The following is a 24,491-nucleotide window of genomic DNA, read 5'->3' on the forward strand; positions in this document are numbered from 1 at the left end:
AATTAACGCTCTAAGCCAGCGACGTTTCAACCGTTCAACGGTGATTTTCAATTTCGGTAGAAGAATAAAATTACATGCCTAAATATATAGTTAAAAACGCTAAAATATGTATATGGAACAATAAAGAAAAAAAAGCTTAATGCGAATAGTATGCACAGCTATAAATAGTTGTAATAATTGTAAAAAACATAACATCATAATTACAAGCTAAAAAAAATGAAGAGAATTAAAAAGCGTTGAAACCAAAAACCTGAACCTTTGGTTTCAACGCTTTTTAATTCTCTTCCCTTTTTTTTTAACTTATAATTATAATTTTATATTTTTTTACAACTATGCATGCCATTCGCATTAAGCTGTTTTTTTACTTTTTATCTCCTATTGTTCCATATACATATTTTAGCGTTTTTAACCATACATTTATGCATGTAAGTCTATTCTTCTACCGAACTTAAAAACGACCGTTAAACGGTCGAAACGTCGTTCGCTTACAGCGTTAATTTTATCACAAAATCAATTTCAAATAACTTATTCTGATAACGAAATAAGTTTTCTTTTTGAGGTAGCTCCTTGTTGAAACTCTACCTCTCGAATGAAGCATTTGCTCTTCCAACACAAGCATAGAAATTCATACAACTTATCCTGAGATAGTAATGACATTTTATATGCTGTTCAGAAGACCATGAGAACGTGTAGTGTACAAGGACAAATGATTTCTTTTCACATTGAGAAAGTTGCACTTTTAGTTTTCCTTACACGTTTTCAACAAATCATACCAATAGCAAAGAAATCTGAAGTATACAAATGGTTATGCAGCCAAATTTTATTAGCAAGCAGCAACCTTACTTAGTGTTTAAGAAGAAAAGTTGACAAATTTTTCCGTTAAACTCGCGGTTGTCTTACCTTGTGCGTCACGCCAGGTCATTGTGCTTGTGTCAATGATAATTCGTCCAAAAAAGACAGTAATTCAAATTGAAATCACTAAGGGAAGATAGTTTTAAGTCAAGTTTACGGTGGTAGAAGTAAGGTGTGTTTCTGCTAGAATTTCCTAATCTGAACAAAGAAATAAATAGGTTGGAAGCAAAACTAGTTGTCCTTCGACGAGTTTTTAAATTCAATGAATCAAACTGATTAGCTAGTCGGTTATAGTTGACAATTATTCACCGAAGTGTGTGTTAATATATAGAGGATATTACACGGTGGCGAGAAGATATGAATTTTATGTTCGAGTGGCAAGAGATATTGTTCTTGCCACAAGAACATAAAATTCATATCTTCGAGCCAACGTGTAATGTTCTTTTTATTATATGGAGAAACTAATTCAACAAAAGCAAAAGGCGGGAATCGTGCCGTCATTGAACGATACGACACTCACAAAGGTGACATACGGAAAATACGCCACTCGGGTCCCGGATGAAGTGGCGTATGGAATCTACGAGTGGTTTAGTTCCCAGTAAAACACTCTTCTCCATATAATAATACTTGCTATTCACCTCCAAGCTTGCCAATCAGAACACGTGGAAACACTATTCATTTGTGTATCATATACTAATAGGTTATAATGGGTTTGTATAAAGCTAAGTAAAAACAAAAGAACTCATTTTCAATAAATAGCTTTCGCTTTCTAGGACGTTTATCACGATAAACGCTATTTCCCAAAATGTTTTCTATTTTAAGTTCGTAATAATTTTGGAAAGCTTGCTTGTTTTTAATAAAATTTTTGCTGCAAACCTTTTGAATATTTCAGTCTTCATTGCTCCAGGTATATATAACTGATTAACTTTCAAATGTCAGGAAATTAAAACCATTTTTCCTTGAACCTTGCACGCTGCCATGGTCCTCTGTATGGCACTATAATAGGTCAGTTCCTATCATTTCATGAAATCGAAAGGCATAAACTTTGGTGGAAGAGAAAAAGCTTGCTTGTTATTAATAGTTTTATTTTTGCAAATCCATTTGAATATTTCAGTTTTTATTGCTCCAGGTATATATAACTGATTAAATTTCAAATTTCGAGATAAAAGCATTTTCCTTGAACCTTACACGCTGTTATGGTCCTGTGCATAGCATTAATCATTAGAAGAGCAAGCATCGAAAGAAAGAGTTTCAAAAAGTACAAGACATTGCTCAGTAGTAATGTTTCTGCAAGACAACACTTGTCATAATCACTAAATTCTGTTAGTTGGGAACACAGAAAAGATTATAAATTGCCCGACGTTTGTTGCATGAAAATGGTGTATACAAAGCAATTAAAAGAATATTGGTTGATAACTTCAACTTCTAACCAATGGCGTTGTTTAAAATAACAATAGCTTCTTTATTTATTCGGCTACACCCTCGCAAGCAGGTGATAACTATTAAACTTGGATACCAAGATAGAAAGGTAAAACATTCTCTCCTTTTTAATCTAAAATTACACAGCCTTTGCTTTTAGATAACAGGTTCATAACAAAGCATCAGCCGTTTATCTCATTTCAATTATTTCAAAACGAATTGATTTAATTATTTTGATCTTCAGATTGTTGTATCAGGCCTTTGCGTGTGAAGGGTTCCAAATCATGTTTCGACAAGCTGTGTTGTTCTTTTGCCTTTTCATTGTGGTGACAGAAGCAAGAAAGGTACAAGTATTTGTCTACTTTTTGTTTGTCACGTTTTCAGAAAGCTAATGGCAGTGAGGATTTCGCAAATAAAGCAGGATTTCAGATATTCTTGTTCCTTTGTAGTATCTTTTTCGCGTTTGATAAATATGTCTAATTCTACGAGAACCGAGGGGCTCTTTCTGGGATGGTTTTGCAAGGACAGTATACTTATCGTGAAACGAGGTGTAAAATGTAATGGTCACCCAATACGTCATTTAATGAGGATCAATATAGAACAGTCTCGACAAAGACAGTAGAAGCAACAATTTGTACGACACAAATATTTTGAAAGAGAGGAAAAATTGGTGATACTCTCAAAGTTTTATTGGGAACTACAAAATTGGAGAGAAAAGTTACAAGTTTCCTAATGTCGTTGAAAATTTGCATTGTGAGACATATATGAATTCTTTGCTATTAAAAACACCGCAAAAAATGCCTAGAATCGTTAATATAGGCTTAGTCACAATGAACTATTATCACGTTTATTACTTCTGCGAAGCCACCAAGGACAATTATAGGTATCGAAAAATAGTTTTAAATGCACTTACACCTTGTAGCGAGAGAAATATTGCCATACATTAGAATCTATCAGAACCTTTGTAAATTCTTTCTCATATAGACATTGGAGATAATTTAAAACGTTTCGTGCCTCACCACCAATACTGCACAACAGCCACTGCTGTGCGCTTTGCCCGTGCCATGTTTTTGAAATGATTTTTGTTTTTCATTTATCTTCAGTTCGCGGGACAGCTGACAGGGAATTTGACCTCCAGTCGGATATATCCGGCAAATACAGGTAGCTCCGGTTACATTTCCATATGGACCTTAATCGTATCTATAACAAAATTCTACATCGTGATTGGTTCTCCGCGCGCCTTTTTGGCACGTAATCAGCGCGCAATCACGTGGGTGTCCAACCTGAACTTATTGTAATTGGATACCCACGTGATTCGGACGTCAATTACGCGGCTTTAATGGCTTCCTTCTTAATGTTTCCACCAGTTTTCAAAACTTACGAAAAGCGCGACAGGCTACAGACGTTTTTGCTCAAAAGAAGTTCTCAAAAGACACTTTTCTTTCCGAAATTTGTTATAGATACGATCAATTAGTAATTGGACCATGTCGTACAATGTAGGAAGTAATCGTGATTGTAATTTCTAATCGGCCTAACAACAATAAATAATAATTTACATTTATATTGGGCAGGTTACGTGAATATATGATCACCTGCGCATTACAAAAAACAATTAAAAACTAAAAAGTATAACAATGTAAAATGAGCTAAAAACTGCAATAAAAAAAAAGTCGGAGTAATCCCGCGACTAATTCGCGCGATTACTCCCTGAACTGTACTCCACTCGGAGTATTTTTTCGACAAACGCTCTTTACATATTGCATCCATATAAGCACGGCACTGAATATAATTATAAGCAAGAGAGCCTCTCAGCAGGCAGGGGGAGCCTTGTTCTCTTAACAGTGTAATGCCGGAAATATTCATGCTTGCCCAAGTATAAATAAATCAACCGGGCGACATCCTCGCGTACCCTTTTAGCAGTCCGCCGTTCTCTCCACCGTTGCAGCCTGCATCATTAACTGAGCCCGTAACTAGGACTAGGGGTGCGCAGAAAGCTGCGCAGTGCGTTTTTCTGCTCCGAATGTGCGAACATAAAGCGATGACGTGTGACGTCATCGCTTAAAAAACTGGATCATTGGATGATGGAATTCGAGGGATTTCATTGGCTTAGCCATCATGGATTATATATTCAATAGCCTCCATTTGGCGCGAAAATATGTTCGGATATTTGTCCGCGGACATTATCTGTTCCGAGAAGCGAACAGCTTTCCGAGAGCGCAGCTCGAGGAAAACTGTGAGCTTATCCCCTAGTTCGTGGGGCAGCTGACGGGGACTATGAACCCAGGTCTTCCTTTTTTGACAAATGCAAGTTGACTTCTAAACCACAGGGAACACACAATCTTGCTGAGTTGGATGAGAGTAAATATATAAAAAATAAAAAAAGTTGGAGTGATAACCTTTGTCTCCTGTTTACTCTCTTCCTACTCGACAAGATTGTGTGCTCCTTGTGTCTAAACCACTTCATTTCAACTGTTTAGAATCAGGCCGGAGACTACTCCCATAAATTCCGGATAGGTGTGTGCCGCGAGGTGTCTTAAACCTTGACCCTATTTAAGGATGAAGCAAACGCAAAGTGCATGATATCCTGTTTAAGGCACAAACCCAAAAAATGACACCCGGTTAAAGGGAAAAATAAAAACTAAGAATGGCGTGGATGGGTCGATTTATTTCTGTAATGGTGAAAGTTTATAAAAGCATTAAGGGTAGAATTTGATTTCCCTTTAGCTGGTCATTTGCACACTGGAATTTTAACTGATACAATTGAGGTACCTTAACTGAGAAACACAATGCAAACAAGGGGCAAAAATGATTCCCTATTTAAAGATCGGAACCTCAAAAACAATACCCTATCTCGCGGCACATATCTATACAGCAATACCCGGGAGTGTCCCCCCCCCCGGGGGGGATTGGGGCAAATGCTCCATTCCTTTGCAACATCGTAATTACCTTTAACGGCAAATAGTTCTGTTCGCTTAATTTTCTGAACGTAATAGGTACATGAAGATATATAATTTTTGCATATTGTATGTTTTCATTTTGGCAGAGATTACCCAATTTAAGGTAGACGGAACTTTGAAGCGGTTCACGTATGAAAATGGTCGACTGATAGTAACAAGGAGAGGGTCGTATTATATCTACGCCCAAGCGTTTTTTGAGAACTATAACCAAGGAGATTTCTTGCATAACCGTGTCGCTCTCACTATAAACGGCAATGGTGTCAGCTTGCTGCAGACAGCACTTGGAGAAGGACTTACGGATTACGGCAGCCAATTTACTGGTGTATTCAAATTTCTTAAGAAAGGCGACTACATCAGCTTGAAGACCGTGTATCCATCCGCGCTATGGGTTACAGGTGGACACACTTTCTTTGGAGCTCACAAAATCTGAGTTTAGTTGAATTGTGTTAGGAAACGCTTGTGACACCACTTTGTGTCTCAGGGAAGGTTTCTTTATGAGAAGGGATGCAAATCTTGCCTAAAAAAAGTAATGAGGGAAAGGAAATAAACGGTACCAGGAAAATATAAGAAGCATGCTAAAATGTGAAACAAGTATTTTAACTGAAGGGATCCAAAATTAGTTCGATTCATGTTTCGAAGTTTAATGAAAATAAAATGGGTGTACACTGTTGACAAGCGTTGTCATTTTTCTTTTGGGTCAAAGTGTTTTAAAAAATCTCAACGCTGAGACTACTCTGCGAGACAGACATTCCCTTCTCTGTCAGCTAAGTGAGTGACGGGAGGAGCTTCACTTTTCTCTCTTGGACCAACGGCCACCACTTCATTTTTCTGTGCTAATCACTTAATTGAAAAACTCTGGAATCATATTAGTTCAGAGCAGCCCAATTTTGGGTTAACTAAAAACACTTTTGAAATTTTCCACGGAAAGTAAAATTCAGTGCAATTCAATCATGTTTACCTAACTCTCATGTCGGAAAAAAGCGAATAACCTATGTCACACTTTAACTTTTATCTTGACTTGTATTTTAAACTTTTATGAACTTTATTTTCTGTTTGAGGACCTTTCTTAAAACCACTTATAAGTGATAAGAGCATCCTACTTTTAAAATATTTTTAATTATTATTATTCTTATTATTTATATTTATATTTTTTTCATTCATTTCTGTAAACTGTATTTTGCTTCCTTTTAAACCAGAGATTGCATAAGCAATCTATAGGGTTTTAGTAAAGGTGTAGATTATGCAAATGATATGCAAATGATGTCCTTCGATCATCTGTAACCATTTTGGAGTGATTCCGCTGACCAGAAGATAAAGCTCCTGAGATCACGGTATTAGTCGATATTGGAGGCACGTGTATCGTTTGACATCACTAGGTCTAGCTGCGATTAATGCACTAAAATGGAAACTTGTTTTGTATGCATTCTGGGTATAGATCATTTCACATTTCTATTACAATTCTAATCTTAAATTAACAGTTAACTCTAAAAAAAGTCTCTAATAAAGAACACCGCTGTCTTGCGAGCCTCTAAAAGGCTCATGATTACGCCAGATTATGAGTTTTAACCGCGGGCGTGGAATCCACCGCGAGAAAATCCTGTTCAGTCTTGAGGATAAACTCACATTAGTCGCATTGGAAGACGCATCCTGCTTAGAGGGAGCGAGGAGAACTAGATAGAATTTCACGAACTAAAATGCAATCCGAGCATTAAAAATTTGTCCACAGAAAAAAAATTTTGGGCTTGTTCAAGCTGATACACTTTACAGTTAAATAGGCTGATGAGCTATCATATCGCAAAGTCACACAACAGCTCTCGCGAAAAGCTTTATATCTCTATTTGTAGTAGATTTAATCATCGCAACACGATCGAATGTGTACAGTTTGATTTTGAGGTCATTTTAATCAACAAAAAATCGATTCGCGCTACAATTGTACGGCGAATGTAACTGGAAAAAAGGTCAAACAGGACTCCTCTGTTCCTTGTGTACTAGCCACACTAAACGTCGGCATCCAGAAGTTTGCGGGTTTTTTAAAGAGGTATTAGGGTATTGGGCTATTGGGTATTGGGGTATTAGGGTATTGGGATATAAGGCTATTTGGGTATTTGGGTATTAGGTTATTAGGCTATTAGGATATTAGGGTATTAGGGTATTAGGGTATTAGGGTATTAGGGTATTAGGGTATTAGGGTATTAGGGTATTAGGGTATTAGGGTATTAGGGTATTAAGGTATTAGTTTATTAATGTATTAGGGTCTTAGGGGATTAGGGTTCTAGAGTGTTGAGCTGTTAAGGTATTAGGGTCTTAGGGTCTTAAAGTATTAGGGTATTAGGGTGCCAAGGTATTAGGCTGTTAGGGTATTAAGGTATTAGGTAATAGGGTATTACGGTATTAGAGTATCAGGGCATTAGGGCATTAGGGCATTAGGATATTAGGGTATTACGGTATTGGAGTATTGGGGTATTAGGGTATCAGGGTATGATAGTAGCAGGATATTGGGGTATTAGGGTGTTACGGTATTAGGATATTTAAGTGTTAGGGCGTTAGGATGTTAGGGTTTTAAGGTGTTAGGGCGTTAGGGCGTTAGGGTATTAGTTATTAGGTTATTAGGATAATAGACTATTAGAGTATTAGGGTATTTGGGTATTGATGTATTGGGATATTAGGGTGTAAGAGTAATTCCCCGATACCCTAATACCGTAATACCGTAATACCCTAATACCCTAATACCCGAATACCCTAATACCCTTTATGTTAGAGGTTTAAACTGCTCCATTAAAAGGCGGTCAATTGTTAGATGACATCATAACCAAAAAGCATATTTCTATTTTCTGCAAGAACGCACAGTGATGAAAAACAAAGCTTTGAGAGGAGCGGAGTAGGGCGGAAAGATTTTCTGTAGTCACGGAACAAAACACAGCAAAGGTGTCACGATTTTATTGAACCCAAAATATGACATCGATGTGATTAACTTCGAGAAAGACAATCATGGAAGATTAATTATTCTTGATACAAGATTGAATGGCGCCAACATAGTGCCAATGAACCTATACGGTCCAAATGACATTTCGCAACAGGTCTAACCTTTCGAAAAGATTATGAACGAGCTCTCAAATTACCCGGACGAAAACATTATAATTGGCGGTGATTTCAACTGTCCACTGAGTTGGACAAAATGGGAGGGAAACCTGTAGAAAATAAAAATATAACTGCTCGATCTATTCATACATACATACGTTTATTCCACGTCCCCAAGGGGCTTTTCAGTGAAATATGTAACAAACAACAATAACATACAATAAAATTAATTCTATGTGAATAAAATTTAAAAAGAGACAATTTACACGGCGAGACAAATCATATAAAGTCCAATGTAGGTTGGATTACTTTTTAGCATCTCAAAACCTTGCTAACCTTGCCAAAGACCGTAATATTGTCCACACACCAGGCTCTGATCACTGTGCGGTCAAACTATCTATTCAATCAGACTCTCTCAACAAAAAGGCTAGACCGGAATTTTGGAAATTTAACTCATCGCTACTAGAGGATGAAGGGTGTATTAATGAATTCAAAGAAAACATTAAAAGCAACAGTAATAAATACTCGAATTTAGACGACAAAGGCCTGGGATGGGACCTAATGAAAATGGAAGTGCGATGCTTCACAATCGCCTACGCTAAGAGGAAAGCAAAAAAGACGAGGAATGAGGAAAGAAAAGTTGTAAGTGCAGCTGAACGAGCTATTGGGTCAGACTGCACAATGTAAAAATAATCCAGTTCTAAGAACAAAGTACACAAATGCGACTCAAACGAATAACTGAACAAAAAGTGAAGAGTTCTATCTTGCGAAGCAAAGCAAGATGGGTGGAATACGGGGAGCCAAAACACCAGATATTTTCTAAACTTAGAAAAAAATGGACTATGAGCCACAACTTGGAAAATGGATCGTCTGTAAACAGCGACAATTTTGATGCCACTGACTTGAGGTTTTAAGCTGTAGGTTAAGTTAAAGTTAAAGCCCACTGGCAAAATGCAAAGGTAAGAGAAGTTATTGGTGATCCTCGTCTGAGTCAATTATAAAGAAAGTACGGCTTCTTGTCCGATCAGCAAAGCAAGTATAATCGGATTCTCATTTTCATTCCTATTTTTTCGTTCTTTATTTTCCCAGGCGATATCAGTGATTTGTTTTCTTCCTTTGTTACAGTTTCAAATTACAGTTATAAATTACATCACAGGGACAGCACCGCGTCTCGTCTGTTCAACAAAGTTAAGCTCTGATCAGAGGGGTTCGTGCTTGGATGGGTGACCAAATACGATTACCCTTTGTTGTAATAATTACTTTTTTTGCCTTTTTTATTTTTTTTCTTCCCTTTCCGAGACGATATAAGTGACTGCTGAACTCCTAGTCTTGTGTAATGTCTTTTTTTTCTGTTTATCAACTATTTTGTTCAAATCAATTTGACATGTCTGCATTCATCTTTGAGGCATTTATTTACAATACTACATAAATAACAGCGAAACGCTTCGTTCGAATTCTCCTCAATTGTCTTGTCTGTTGATCGTCCAAAACTTTTAATCACGGCTTCAATCATAATTCGAAAATTCATACAGCTCATCAATTTTGTGATTTTCCATATCACCTCAGTTTTCCGCAATCGAGTACGGTTAAACCTGTATAAGCGGACACCTTCGGAAAATGAGCTATTTATATAATTAGCTTATATTAATTTTTATAAAAAGTTCGTGGGAAAGTCTTTGCGGTGTAGATCATTTTCGCGGTAAGATAGTTAGTCAGAAATTCAAAGAATATCTAACTTGACACGGTGCAAGCGACTGTAAAGCGGTCTTGGAAAGCGCGATGTTCGAAACCGGCGGGGGTTGATGACAAAACGTCACCATTCTTAGCTGTCAAAAAGTACACTTTAGGGTGCACTCATTTGTCTTCCGATGATCTCTCGAGGACGCGAGTCCGGTCTACGTCTACAAGTTCGCATGGGATCCTTTCTTGAACAGTGGCTAGTAATCGAACCTATTCTGTTTTAAGTGAAATCTTTTAGCGTCTAATGAAGCTCCAATAACGCCCACATTAGTCTTCCTTGGGGGTTACATTTAAATTTTCCGATGAGCATCCATGACCTTCCCATATGGGAGTTCCCCGGGGGTTCCAAGTGTCTAACAGGAAGTGAAGGAGTGAGGGAGTGATGGAGTGAAATCGTCCTACCACTACAACTTGGAAAATATAAATATTTTTCAAGTTAAAAGGGTGAGAAAAAATAATATCATTAAATTGAAATTAAAAGACGAAACGGAAACCGAAGATCAGGAAATCATTCTAAAGGGGGAGGAGAATTTTTACAGAGCTTTATATGACTCGAGTAAAATCAACATAGAAACAACAGAGAGCAACACTTTCTTTGAAAACGAGCTCATTAAACCATTAAGCAATGAGAGCGCGAATATTTGCGAAGGAAAAATAACTAAGGAAGAGGGCAAAAAAGCTTTAAATGAACTGGAAATGGGTAAATCTCCAGGCTCAGACGGCCTTACTTCTGAATTTTATAAGCGGTGAAATTGGTGGTGATGTCATACAAAGTATCAACAGTGCCTTTGACAACTTCAACTTCACTTTATTTTGCACTTACAGTTTTGAAATATTAGCATAAAACACTATTAACAATATTAGCATAAAAAAAGAAAAAATAGATACATACATAACAATTAAAGGTGACAATAGATCGTTTTCACTGTCACGCAATAAAAAAATAAATCGAAAACCATCCAGTGGAAAAAGCTATGAAGTTATGATGTTATAGAAAATAACTAAATAAGACTTTTCTCCAAGTTTTAGGACTGTGCGTTTCCCCAAACTTCAGATATTCGTCGAAATGTTTCGCAGATATTTACATAGCCCAGTATGAAAACGCCATGTTGATGTACTTCCGTGGTACACCAATACGGCAGCCGGAAAGTAGTGTAAACATCTGGAACTTACTTTGGCTATCTAGGCGACTGATTATCGGCACTGATCAAACAAGCATTTACATAAGCACTTTTCATAATGCTCTAACTTCTAAAAAGGCTCAAAATAATGAGATAAGTATACATTTTTCGACAAACTCGATCGTAGCCTACAATTCAAAATTCTCTGGATTCCAAACGAAGCACGCTATTGAGCTGTAAAATTGTAAACAGTTAAAAATATACGGCCTCTTATGGCTGATAAGGATAAAAACTTTGGTGGCTCTTTAGTTTTGGATTTTAGAAAGTGATGACGTCACGTGAAAACGATCTATATGGTCTATGGTTTGTGCATGGGGGCTAATAGAAACGCGAGGTTATCGAGTTAGTCTCCATCTCGTTTGAGTGATCATAAAAAAAACATGGGAGTAGAAGGACGGATTACTAAAGGAAAGAGCTAGAAGAATCGTGGAAACTTACGTTTGATATTGCTGAGATAGAACACAGTTTTTAACACTTGGAATTGTGGAAACTTACGTTTGATATATTGCCAACTTTTGATATATTTGATATATTGATATATATTTTTAACAAAGGAGCTAGAACTATCGACAAAGGAGCTAGAACTATCGACAAAGGAGGTAGAACTATCGAACGCTCGTGTCATGTTGATTAATTCACCTTCACATTTCATTACCGAGCTTAAAATTCACCATCTTTATTAACTTATCACTACTCACGATGAATTAGATAGCGTTGATCCTAGCAGTATGCAGGACACCTATCATATATGAACTCAGTTAAATGACCTTGCTCTCCATGAGTTCTCGTAGCTCAGTGGATAGAGCGCCCGCTCGGTGTTCGGGAGGTCATGGGTTCGATTCCTGTCGGGGACTCAGAATTTTTCTTTGTCCCACGCTCGTGTCATGTTGATTAATTCACCTTCACATTTCATTACCGAGCTTAAAATTCACCATCTTTAATAAGTTATCCCAACTATCGATCTGTCAGAAAAGGAGCATCATCACTGTTCTACCAAAGAAAGACAAACCCACCGATGTCCTTAACAACGTTCAGTTACTTTGCTTAATGTGGACTATAAAATTGCGGCAAAAGTAATCATAAATAGAGTAGCAAAAGTACTCCCAGACATCATAAGCCCAAATCAAACTGGTTAAGTGAAGAATGGGTATATTCGGCGAAAATGTCAGACTCATTTCTGATGTTACTGTCTATTATTAAGCAAAGCAAACACAAGGCATTGCCCTTTTTCTTGAGTTTAAGAAAACGTTTGATTCAATCGAAAGGGAGCACAGTCAAACCTGTGTATAACGGTCACCCCTGGGAAATGGCCAGATGACCGTTATATACAGGGTGACCGCTGTACACAGGTTTCCTTTAAACTCCCCTGGAAGTCAATAAATAGCATTTTTATGTGCAAATAATCACTCAGTTTACGTTTTATTGACAATAACGAGTAACACCAACGCAATAAACACGATAAAAAAAAGGCCCACAAAATGTTCATAGTGTACTTTAAAGTGTCTACAGGGCCAACAGGGTTTTTTGTGGTTTTGGTATCTCTATAATGTGTAAAAAGGTATTTTGAGAAAAAAAATGGATTCCGACATTTTAAGGCCCAAAGATCTAACTTTAAAGTTCCCGCTTCAGCCACGCCCAATGAAGTTGACGGTGAGTCAGCGCAAAAAAAGAATCTGGGCTTCTGAATGGGTCGTGACGTCAAGTCAGGAATTGCCAAATCCTGCTAGTTCAGGTCACTGTTATTTCAGTAGTGGTTAGGAGTTTTCGTCGACAAAAAGCAAACAAACCGAAGTTGGTGAAACAATGCGGTCGTCAATCAAGCAAAATAAAAACATGAAGCTTTGAGATGTTCCTGAAGTGACGTCATTCGTCACCAATCTTTCATTACGTGGTCAACTTCATTGGGCGTGGTCCAAGCTGGAAATTTAAAGCTTGATTTCATGGCAAAAAAGCACCGGAATTAATTTTTTTTGGTTTGAATACATTTTTAGATGTTATAGAGATATCAAAAACACAAAAACCCTGTTGGCCGTATAGACAGTATACTTTGATCTAAGTCCCCTGTGAGTGGCTGCATCGGAAGCTGATAGAAGAGAAATGTGATGCCGAGCGCTGTCTTGGTCTATAAAACAGTAGCCTAATACGTTGTAAAACCTCCGCTGTCAACTTGATAAGTAAAGTACAGTGTTATAATCAGGGAACTATGACGAAAGTGAAAACAGTGTTGTACGGTTGTGTTGTTACAGTTACACTACTCTTTGAAAGCGACGGCACTTTAATGTTATCTGCCGCAAGCATGTGTTGGACGTAGGCAATGACATGTATTGGTAGTTGTGTTTAGTACTAATATTTGTATTTTTGTGAGACCCCTACCTTGGTGGCTGCTATTTAACGAGCTGATGAATAAAGCTTGTCATTATTCGTTAATTGTAACCCAATTTCGTGACCGTTATATACAGGTAAAAGATAATGAAATTGTGGATTCAGGATGTCTAAAGGGTGACCGCGTCCGTTATATACAGGTGACCGCTATATACAGTTTGACTGTACTTGCACAAAGTCTTAGATGTTTCAGTTTAACTTAGTGTAAGATTTCAAAAGATGGTTTGCAAATCAAATGAATAGCAACGTTAACCTCAAGAGAACAAGGAATACCTTATATGCAGATAACACCACTCTTCTTCTCATAGATCTAGATTCAATGCAGACGTTACTTGAAACGTTAGAATCTGTCAGAGGCTGCTCAGGCTCAGAACTGAACAAATCAAAAACAGAGGCTATGTGGCTGGGCTGCTGGGCAACAAGGAAAGACACACCATTCGAGTTTCGCTGGCCAGAAAATTCTGTTTATGCTTTAGGTATTCACTTCTCCAACGATCGAAGTAAATGTGAAAGTCTTAATTTTGATAACAACCCAGAAGACTTGGAAAAAATCCTTAACTCCTGGAAAAGAAGGAAACTGAATCTGCTTGGTAAAAAACAACATTGCCAACACACTAGGGTTGTCTAAACTAACATACAATACTTCAGTTTTAACATTACCTGAAAATTTCAGCAAAAGAGTTGATAAAACTATAGTGGAATTTTATATGGGATAACAAACCACATAAAGTTAAAATAAACAAATTAATTGGAGACTGGAACGAAGGCGGATTAAAAATGATTGAGTTCGATTCGATGAATAAAGCCTTGAAAGTCTCGTGGCTTACAAGATTTACTACAGAGGTAAAAGCGCCGTAGAAAAGCATCCCAAACTACATGACTCGACACCTAGACGGTTAAGTTCTTACTATCAGGCAATTACAAAACCAAAGAACTCAATTTAAATAACATCCATTGTTCCTACGCGGAAATTCTAAATTGTTGGGAAATGATAAAACAAAAAAATCAAAGCTGAAATAGATCAAGATAAAACAGATCCATACGATGCCATGATATGGAACAAGCATCGCAACTAAGCCAATATTTTATGAGTCATGGTATGAGGTGGGTGTTACAAACGTTAAACACCTCTTAAACCCTAATAGCGGAAAATTCCTAACGTATCATGAATTTGTTAATCTTTTCAAAGTTAAATCTAGTTTCACCGCATACTGTGGTCAGCTTCTCAGTGCAATTAAAAATAAATGGAAAATTTCGTCTACCGATATAGACAAAGGCAAACACGGAAGCAGAACTGGTACGACAATGAAGAAAATCTTCCCAACGCTGCTCTTTACAAAATAATTGTTGAGAACAAATTCCAACCACTCATTAATGAAAACCGAATCATTAGTTACGGAGTGGAACCTTCTGAAATCCAAAAATTATATAACTGGCCTTTTTCTGTTACCAAAAATAAAAAGTTAATAATGTTTCAATTCAAGATAAACCCCATTATCATCTACACTAAAGACAAACTCAAAAAAAAAAAAAATAATAATAATAATAATAAAAATAATAAAAATGCATGTAATATCTGATCATTTATGCCATCTAAGTAAAAGTGAACAGTATACAATCCAGCATATGTTTTTAAGTATCGGTCCATATAAGAAGGATAGCACCACGCGGCAAGGAATGCAAAAAGGTGCTAACTTTTGTGCAATTTTGCTATTGTTGTACCATACTTCTGATTGGCTCAATCAATAAACTCTACCAAAACTTCAGATAGCTGTTTATACATTAATGCGTAACTGATCAACTATCTTCCTTTCAACAAAACCTGTTCTGAGTCTAAATACCACAGTAATCCTACGTGGGGAACATTGGAAAATTGGAAGCTTTTATTGTCTTTGTTTACGACTGTTGTGATTGGTTGAATGTTTTAACACAAAGGAAACTACCTTTCAAAATAGAGTTAAAATACATTTTATTTCATAAACCTGCTTTCCATCGGTTGATTCATTCTACGTATGAAAACACAACCGTTTTGATGTGGGGAAAGCGTATTGCCATAGAATAATAGAAAATGCTATCATGGATCATTACATAAAGTGCTCCCATGTAGTTTTATTTTGGAATGAATTTTTTGACTGGTGGTCGCAAGTCACTAGTGAAAACATTCAGTTACCAGACTCAACTCTGTTATACGGATCTACAAACCCACTCAAACACCATCAACCCCTTGTCTTTGCTTAGCTGGTGGCAAAATACTTCATTTACAAATGTAACTTGAAAGAACAATTTTCACTCTTCTCATGCACTGCATGTTTAAGGTACAACTTAGAGAAAACACAATGACTGAAAGATACATCAAAATAAAAAACAAAACTGCCAAGTGGAAAGCCTTATATCAAAAGATTTTGTCCCAGAAATTTTGCCACCACCAACATCTCAATGGAACAAATTAATTTACCTACTTTGTGTCAATGTTCTCATGCCTTTAAAATTATTGCTAATTAGGGCTTCCCTGGTCTAAGAGACAAATGGGAAGCTCTTCTCGTGTCCCATCGAGCAGACACGAGAAGACAATGTCTGTCTCAAGATCTAGTAGCGTACTACCAACCTTCCAGAATCCTCCGATCATCACACTTATTACTTCTTAACCCCACGAATTTTCACCTGAAGACGTATGGTTCTCGAGCTTTTGCTGTTTCCGCTCCTGAACTCTGGAACAGTCTACCTGTTTCTATCCGCTCATGTGACAATCTAAGTTCTTTTAAATCTAAACTCAAAACTCATCTTTTTAAGAAAACTTATTATACTTAGCGATTTTTACTTTCTATTACTTTCTTAAATGCACATTTTTAATTATTAAGATTAGTACAGCTCATTTTGGCGAATTGTACAGCGCCTAGAGCAGGCATGGATAGGCGCTATATGAATATCTATTTATTATTATTATTATTATTATTATTATTATTATAGAGCACTTTCAGCGTTTTTGAAACAAATTGACTCAAAAGAAATATGACAGCGCTTTTCAACAGTTTTCAACCATTTTATTAAAGTTTACAGTTAAAATACTTGTTTCACATTTTAGTATGCTTCTCATATTTTTCTTTTACTGTTTATTTTCTTTCCCTCATTATTTTTTTTTCAGGGAAGATCACTTCCCTGAGATTCACGGACGACGGTAGTATCCCATATGTTGCCCAACACAATTCGTTTATAAACTCAGATTCTGTAAGCTCCAAAGAAGGTGTGTCGACCTGTAACCCACAGAGCGCATGGATACACGGTCCTCAAGCCGATGTAGTCGCCCTCATTAAGAAACTTGATCGCACCAGTAAACTTGCTGCCGAAGTCCGAAAATCCTCCCGAAAGCGCCGTCTGCATCAAGCTGACATCATAACCGTTTAGGGTGAGAGCGACACGGTTATGAAAGAAATTTGCAGCGGTATAGTTTTGAAAAAACGCTTGGGCGTAGATGTAATAATACCCACTCCTTGTTACTATCAGTCGACCATTTTCATGTGTGAACCGCTTCAAAGTTCCGTTTGCCTGAAATTGGGTAATCTCTACCAAAATGAAAACAAAAAATGCGAAAGTTATATATCTACGTGTGCCTATTATGTTCAAAAACATAAGCGAGCTGACATAGTTGCCGTTAAGCTAAGTGTAATGACGATGTTATAAAGGAATGGAGCATTTGACCCAATTCCCTAGGGGGGCGGGGAACTCCCACGTATTGGCTGTATAGGTATGAGCCGCGAGATACGATATGGTTTTTGAGGTTCCCGATCCTTAAATAGGGAATAATTTTTGCCCCAGTTGGTATTGTGCTCCCCGTGTTATCTATCAGCTAAAATTCCAGTGCGTGAATGACCAGCTAAAGGAAAATCAAATTCTATGCTTGATGCTTTTAGAACTTCCAGTGTTACAGAGACGAAATAAATTGACCAATTCACGCCATTCTTAGTTTTTGTTTATCCCTTGAATAGGTGCTATTTTCTTATTTGTGTCTTAAACAAGACATCACTTTGCGTTTGTCAAGTCCTTAAATAGGGCCATGGTTTAAGAACCTTCGCGGCACACATCTATCCGAAATTTGCAGGAGTACTCCCAACCCCCCTCCTCCTCACACACACACACACACACACCCCCGACCGGATTCTAAACAGTTAAAATGATGCGGTTTAGAAATTGATTTGAATTTTGTTAAAAAGGAAGACTTGCGCTCTCCCGGGATCTAAGGAATCAACGCAAATGCCCTATTTATTCCCTATAACCCCGTACAAAAGGTCTCGTGATACACGAGTTGATAATTATGGTTTGATTAGAAGAGCAAACCATGCCGGTCAAACGTCTTCCTTTTTATCTAGCAATTATGCGATACAAAACATTAAGCCAGCTAATATAAGGCTGAAAAAGGTGTCAAGTTTAAATTGTCAAATAGTTCAGGTTGAAATAGGCATCCTGCTCCATGTGGAAATTACTTGAGTTACCTGTATTTGCCGGAAATATACGACTAGAGGTCAAATTCCCTGTCAGCTGTCCCGCGAACTAAAGGATAAATGAAAGACAGAAATCATTTCAGACATGGCGGGAGAAAGCGCATAGCAATTGCTGTTGGGCAGAATTTGTGGTGAGGCACCACACGTTTTGAACAATCTTCTCCAATGTCTGTACGAGAAAGAATTTACTAATGTTCTCTTAGATTCTAGAATATGGTTTCTAATGTAAGCAATATTTGTCTCGCTACAAGGTGAAAGTACCTTTTAAACTATTTGTCGATACCTATATAAATGTTCCTTCGGATGGCTTCGCGGAAGTAGGAAAGTTGATAAAATTTCATTTTGACTGAGCGTCTATATTCACGATTCTACGCATTTTCCGCTGTGTTTTTAATAGCAAAGAGATGATACGTTTCTCACAATGCAAATTTTCAACATTGTGAAAATTGTAACTTTTCTCTCCAATTTTGTAGTTCCAAATATAACTTTGAGAGTATCACCAATTTTTCCTCTCTTTCAAGATATTTATGTCGTACAAATTGTTGCTGCTACTGTCTTTGTCGAGACTGTTCTATCTTGATCCTCATTAAATGAAGTATTGGGTGACCATTACATTTTACACCTCGTTTCACGATAGGTATACTCTCCGCTTGCATAACAATCTCAGAAAGAACCTCTCGGTTCTCGTAGAATTAGACATATTTATCAAACGCGAGAAAAATGATATAAAGGAACAGGAATCCTGCCTTATTTTGGAAATCCCCACTGCCATCAGCGTTTTGAAAACGTGACAAACAAAAAGCAGACTTATACTTGTACCTTTCTCCTTGCTTCTGTCACCACAACGAAAAGGCAGAAGAACAACACAGCCTGTCGAAACATGATTTGGAACCCTTCACACGCAAAGGCCTAATACAAGAATCTGAGTGGGGAGAAGATCAAAATAATTAAATTAATTCGTTATGAAATTGGAATTGGACATACTGTTGATGCTATTGTTGTTAATGGATTCCTTAACATTTTTGTTACGTACTTGTTATCTGAAAGCAAAACCTGTGTAATTTTAGATTGTAAAGGAGAGAATGTTTCACCTTTCTATCTTGGTATCCAAGCTTAATAGTTATCACCTGCTTGCGAGAGTGTAGCCGAATAAATAAAAAAACTATCGTTTTTTTTTAAGCAATGTCATTGGTTAGAAATTGAAGTTACCAACCAATATTTTTAAAATTGATTTGTTTACGTCATTCTCATGCAACAAACCTCGGGCAATTTATAATCTTTTCTGTGTTCCCAGCTAACAGAATTTTTCACCAGTAACAGCGGAGAGTGATTATGACAAGTATTGTCTTGTAGAACCAATACTACTGAGCAATATCTTGTAATTTTTGAAACTCTTTCTCTCGATGTGTGCTCTTCTAATGATAATGCTATACAGAGGACCATGGCAGCGTGTAGGGTTCAAGGAAAAATGCTTTTTATTTCATGACTTTGAAATTTAATCAGTTATATATATTTCTGGAGCAACGAAAATTGAAATATTCAAAAGGTTTTGCAGCTAAAGTTCCATTAGCAACCAACAACCTTTTTCTTTTTTACCAAAGTTTATGCTCTTCGATTTCATGAAATGATAGGAACTGACCTGTCATAATGCTATACAGAGGGCCATGACAGCGTGCAAGGTTCAAGGAAAAATGCTTTTTACTTCATGGCATCTGAAATTTAATCAGTTATATATATATATATCTAGAGCGATGAAAACTGAAATATACAAAAGGTTTTGCAACTTAAGTCCTATTAGCAACCAGCAACCTTTTTTCTCTTTCATCAAAGTTTGTGCCTACTGAGCTAACCGCCGACCGGGTAGCTCAGTGGTAGAGCACCGGACTAGCGTGCGGGAGGTCGCGGGTTCAAACCCCCGGGCCGCACCAACACTTTAAATAATTGAGGAGAAAGTGCTGCCTTTGTAATGACATCTGCAAATGGTTAGACTTTGTAGTCTTCTCGGATAAGGACGATAAACCGTAGGCCCCGTCTCACAACTCTTCATAATTAACTCTGTGGGACGTTAAAGAACCCACACACTGATCGAAAAGAGTCGGGGACGTAATTCCCGGTGTGGTGGTCTATCTTCCTGGTGTGATGGTTAAATGCTCGGAGATAGTAGCTGCATATGCTACCCTGAAATCCGAGGGTAAATAAAGTAATGTAATGTAATGTATGTATGCCCTTCGATTTCATGAAATGAAACTGACGTATTATAATGCTATAGAGAGGACCATGACAGCGTGCAAGGTTCAAGGAAAAGTGCTTTTATTTCATGACATTTGAAATTTAATCAGTTACATATATCTAGAGCAATGAAAACTGAAATATCCCAAAGGTTCTGCAGCTTAAATTCTATTAAGAACCAACAACCTATTTCTCTTTCACCAGAAATCAAGCGCGAATAATTTAATTGTTTTAGTAAATTCTAAAATTTCTTGAAATTTTGATTTCCGATGATTTCTCAAGGTGGTATTAAACTTCATGCTTGAGCATAATCGCGCGGATTGAATTATTATTTGAAACTTGCAGTTGTACAATACCGCCCATCGCTTCATTGAAAAATAATGAGGTTTTACGCAAAACGGTCAGTTTAGTTTCCTCTAAACATTCCTCGAAACATTAGAGACGCTAGACAAGTTGCCATTATGTTGACGATGTCTAGCCTCTACCCTCTAATGGCTGGTAGTATAAGAGTAGCTCAACCAATTAGATTGCAGCACTTGCTTTAGTATACTTTTAGACTTCTACAAATAGTTGATATTTGATGACTGTGGTTAGGTGTTTAGTCTGCGCACATCTAAACACTAATAACGTTATTTTGTGAAAGATCTGATAAGACCAAAAAATGGATCGATGCGGCGGTTAGTGCACTGGACTCCAGTTGGTGCGGAGTGGGTTCGTGCACTATTTGATTCCACCGATTCATACTCTTTTATAATAAAGTTCCATATAACGCCCGCTCTTATTGCTTGAAACAGCGTGCTTTATCGGAGAACAGAGCACGGGTTGATGACGGTAAGCTGGCTTTCAAACTTTTGCTTCGGAATTTTGACATATTTGACCCAAATTAAACATCCCCTGTGGCCTAGACAAACGTGATGTAAAAGAGCTGTAGTAAATGTGGTTGCACGGAGAACATTGTTAACCCGTGAGTAGTATTGAAACTGTACTAAAATTACAAGTTTTGCTAGATCTAGGAAATCTAGATTTGCTAGATTTGACAACCCTGGCTCGTGGTGTAACCCGCACTGGGCTTGCGAAAGCGGATTAGTTTCAGTGCAATCCACACTAAACACAAGCCGAGTCTAGATATGTTAGCTTGATTGAGCAAACAACTCCCGTATCGCCAAGGAAACTCACTCCATCAGCTAAATAAAAGAACAAAGAACAACCAAGAAAGACATTAGGCAGTGCAGTTAATTTTCCAAATGAAATCATAAACAGCACGACAGAACGATTTTGAAATAGAAATAACTCACCTTGAACAACTGCAATTGAAAAAGATCTACAAAAGAATCCTGCCACCAAGTGACTACGCAAAAAAAAACAACAGACCATTAGGTTTAGACAATAATAGTGATGTCATAACCTGTAATGTTTCTTGACAGCATTAGAATCATAACAAGGTCGACTGTTCACTTAGTTACCTGCACAGAGTTCTGTATGTAAAAGACTTACTTATTCATGGGTTAATTCCGTTCCCTTTATATTGCGAGGCTAAGAAGATAATGAAAGATATATTTGTCTAACTTGAGTCGTTCCCACCTGGCAAAATTAATTCTAGTGCCTTCGACGGAAATCCGTCGAAGGCAGCCAAGAAGTTGGGCTTTCATCTTTCCGTTCTTGATCTTGGTGAGCTGAGGACAAAGAGATAATTATAGTCAGGGATAAGAGTTGCATACAGCTCTGTAAAAGGTAGCACTTGATGCGGAATAAGTTGTGGTGTAATGAAAAAACTTTGCCCCTACACATTTCTTGCTTACCATACACTGTATGTGATTACACTGAACTTGCATTTTGTAAACATGACTTTACTCACTTCGCTTGTAAGGGTCTCGTAATCTTTTTTCAGTTCGAAAAGGAAAAAAGAGATTGGAAGAAAAGCATTTAAATTACATAAATTTGTTTTTATTTTTAACGAATGACTGTCTCTATAGTATATTATAATTTTGTTGTCGCATTTCGCTTATACCATGAAACCTCGCCTCATGGTCACCTCGTTATTATCCCTCGTGTGCATGGATGAAACGTCCTTGCACACTTAACACACGCTTTACACCCACATTTTACTTTTATTCCATGCATTTTCTGGCCAAGGACCACATTCTGAATTCCAACATGCATAATTCTTGTTAATTTTATTTAATTGTAAGTTCTCTTGATACTTCCTTAACATTTAGCGATGTGAAGTATTTCTACTCCCCTTCCCCTTCCCCTCCCCAGATGGGATGCTATTACCTCGCAGGCCTACTGCCAGCGTTAAATTCGTCAGTACTCATTGATTAAAACTCCTGGGTGTAAAGACGTACTGTGAGAGTAAAGAGTCTTTCCCAGTAGTGACACAACAAAATGTTTAAACTCACTATTAGAACAACCTGCGCAATTGCATGCAAGAGATCTGGGAACAAAACACTCTCAAACTGGCACCATATGCAAATAGAAACAGTTGCGAGCCTGCGATTTATTCTGCAAACCCTGCGTTTTGACTGGCTCCATAAGGAAGTGGTGTTGTTCTTTTCTCTGACTGCAGTCACAGCATGATTGTGTCATCTTGACAAACCGTGTGGGTAACCACATTTAACCGAGAGGTATATGTTCGTCTTCTTCTGTTGTCATAGCTATTTTCTCTGATTACAAACCTTTTGGCTGCAAAATGTACTTTTCGGAATGTTTATGATTGTAAATATGGCAACTTTATCAACAGACTATTTGACCATTAGTTGGCAGATTTTGAACAACACTCTGTGCTGATGTTGGAACATAGTGTGTAAAATGAATTAATTATTTGCCGGCTTATTACTATCTGCATCTTTTATTTAAAACATTTATCTTTTAACTTACTTTTCTGTCTGCGTAATCCTGATCTTGGCCTATAAGGCTTGAAATAATGAATATATTTTTAAAAATGAATTACTATAATAAGAAGTATCGCGGTATAGGATAGTCCCATTCAGATTAGCTGGTAATCCATTTCTTCAATGTTTCGGTTTGTTACTCTTGTGTGCTCTTGTCTTGTGCTAGTGAGGACGGCACAAGAGTGTCCACGTTTAGCGCTTAAGCTAAATACCCCTGACACTTTAATAACGATAATGATGTAAATGAAAAAAAAAAAAAAAATACTCGATTCTGAACGGCTGAGAACACTCCAGTTCAAGTGTAACACAGCGCAAAGAGTGTAACACCAGTGCAAATTACACATCGTAATTCTGGATTATGATTGGCATGCAGCGAGTGTAATTTCAGCTTTTTGAAAAATTAATTCCAAATTGAACGAGAAAAACCGTATGAGTACCTATACTTATTCGTTTATTCATGCAAAGCCCACTTCATTCGTGTAATGCATTTTAATTTCATAACTGATCCCGGCGGTTACTGTAAATTCTTATTTAAACTGATATACTGGTTAGTTTACGTTGCTTCTGAGAGGCTGATACAGGTAGCTAACTAAGTAGAAGCTATTTATTTGAGCTAAAGTCTAAGTGGGATAATTGCAGCATTATTCTTGATATTTCTTACCTCAAGACGCCAAATCGTAAATTCGCGGTTCACCGTCTCGATAGCCCTACAATAAAAAGAGGGGCAAAATAAGAAGAAAATATTTTTTCTTTTCTTTGCTGCCTGGATAATTCCGTACTGTTAATTGAACAGAAGAAGAAACCGATTCGAGGAAACACAACACGGAGGTGAGACATCTTCCAAACAAATCCTAGAAAACTACAAACATAGCTTTGGCGGCTAAAAATCAACTAGTAAACCTGCCTGCAATGTTATTAAGCAATATTAAGCTATGATATAGTGACTAATTGTACTAATTAATTCAAATAATTGAGTGGAGTCAGAAATGGCCTTTACCTTCTACGTTGGTCGTTCTGTTCGCTCGTCTGAAATAGAAGAAAAGTTTGAGTTTTATTATTTTTTTATTCCAACTGAAGTAGAGTAATTGTTTCGTTTGATTTTATTGCCTGTTAAGAAAAAAAAAATTTACAGGAGCTTCGTAAAGTTAAAAAATGACGAACGATACTGGAATAGAAACAGCTATTTCACCGCAACAGTTACTTTAGTAGAATATTCAAAGTTAAATATTAAGAATTATAATGCAAGCCGAACAACAAATTTTTGTA

General features: G+C 37.2%; 2 protein-coding genes across 2 annotated transcripts; one reads left to right on the forward strand and one right to left on the reverse strand.

Moving 5' to 3' along the window:
• Positions 1–2,328: 2,328 nt before the first annotated feature.
• On the forward strand, positions 2,329–5,897 carry LOC149113504 (tumor necrosis factor ligand superfamily member 11-like). The gene is made up of 4 exons (XM_089288446.1): positions 2,329–2,380; positions 2,516–2,615; positions 3,375–3,432; positions 5,315–5,897. Exons 2-4 carry the CDS (start codon positions 2,556–2,558, stop codon positions 5,656–5,658), a joined length of 462 nt encoding a protein of 153 aa, XP_089144572.1. The 5' UTR covers positions 2,329–2,380; positions 2,516–2,555; the 3' UTR covers positions 5,659–5,897.
• A 10,731-nt stretch (positions 5,898–16,628) lies between these two features.
• On the reverse strand, positions 16,629–19,250 carry LOC110056175 (uncharacterized). The gene is made up of 4 exons (XM_020762625.2): positions 19,197–19,250; positions 18,925–19,027; positions 18,097–18,154; positions 16,629–17,169 (listed from the first exon to the last, which is right to left on the reverse strand). Exons 2-4 carry the CDS (start codon positions 18,985–18,987, stop codon positions 16,826–16,828), a joined length of 465 nt encoding a protein of 154 aa, XP_020618284.2. The 5' UTR covers positions 18,988–19,027; positions 19,197–19,250; the 3' UTR covers positions 16,629–16,825.
• Between the last annotated feature and the right edge of the window lie 5,241 nt (positions 19,251–24,491).

Source organism: Orbicella faveolata, unplaced genomic scaffold (assembly GCF_042242905.1).
Source record: "Orbicella faveolata isolate gen_17 unplaced genomic scaffold, um_ofav_v1 contig_15, whole genome shotgun sequence".
NCBI classification, from domain to species: domain Eukaryota; kingdom Metazoa; phylum Cnidaria; class Anthozoa; order Scleractinia; family Merulinidae; genus Orbicella; species Orbicella faveolata.

What these genes read in the sequence shown, in the direction of transcription:
- LOC110056175 (XM_020762625.2), bottom strand. Translation starts at nt 18,987, where the DNA reads ATGTTTCGACAGGCTGTGTTGTTCTTCTGCCTTTTCGTTGTGGTGACA. An exon ending in TGACAGAAGCAAGGAGAAAG is followed by an intron (nt 18,155 to 18,924) that starts GTACAAGTATAA and finishes TTTATCCTTTAG; the next exon opens with TTCGCGGGACAGCTGACAGG. An exon ending in TATATTTCCGGCAAATACAG is followed by an intron (nt 17,170 to 18,096) that starts GTAACTCAAGTA and finishes TCATTTTGGTAG; the next exon opens with AGATTACCCAATTTCAGGCA.
- LOC149113504 (XM_089288446.1), top strand. Translation starts at nt 2,556, where the DNA reads ATGTTTCGACAAGCTGTGTTGTTCTTTTGCCTTTTCATTGTGGTGACA. An exon ending in TGGTGACAGAAGCAAGAAAG is followed by an intron (nt 2,616 to 3,374) that starts GTACAAGTATTT and finishes ATTTATCTTCAG; the next exon opens with TTCGCGGGACAGCTGACAGG. An exon ending in GATATATCCGGCAAATACAG is followed by an intron (nt 3,433 to 5,314) that starts GTAGCTCCGGTT and finishes TCATTTTGGCAG; the next exon opens with AGATTACCCAATTTAAGGTA.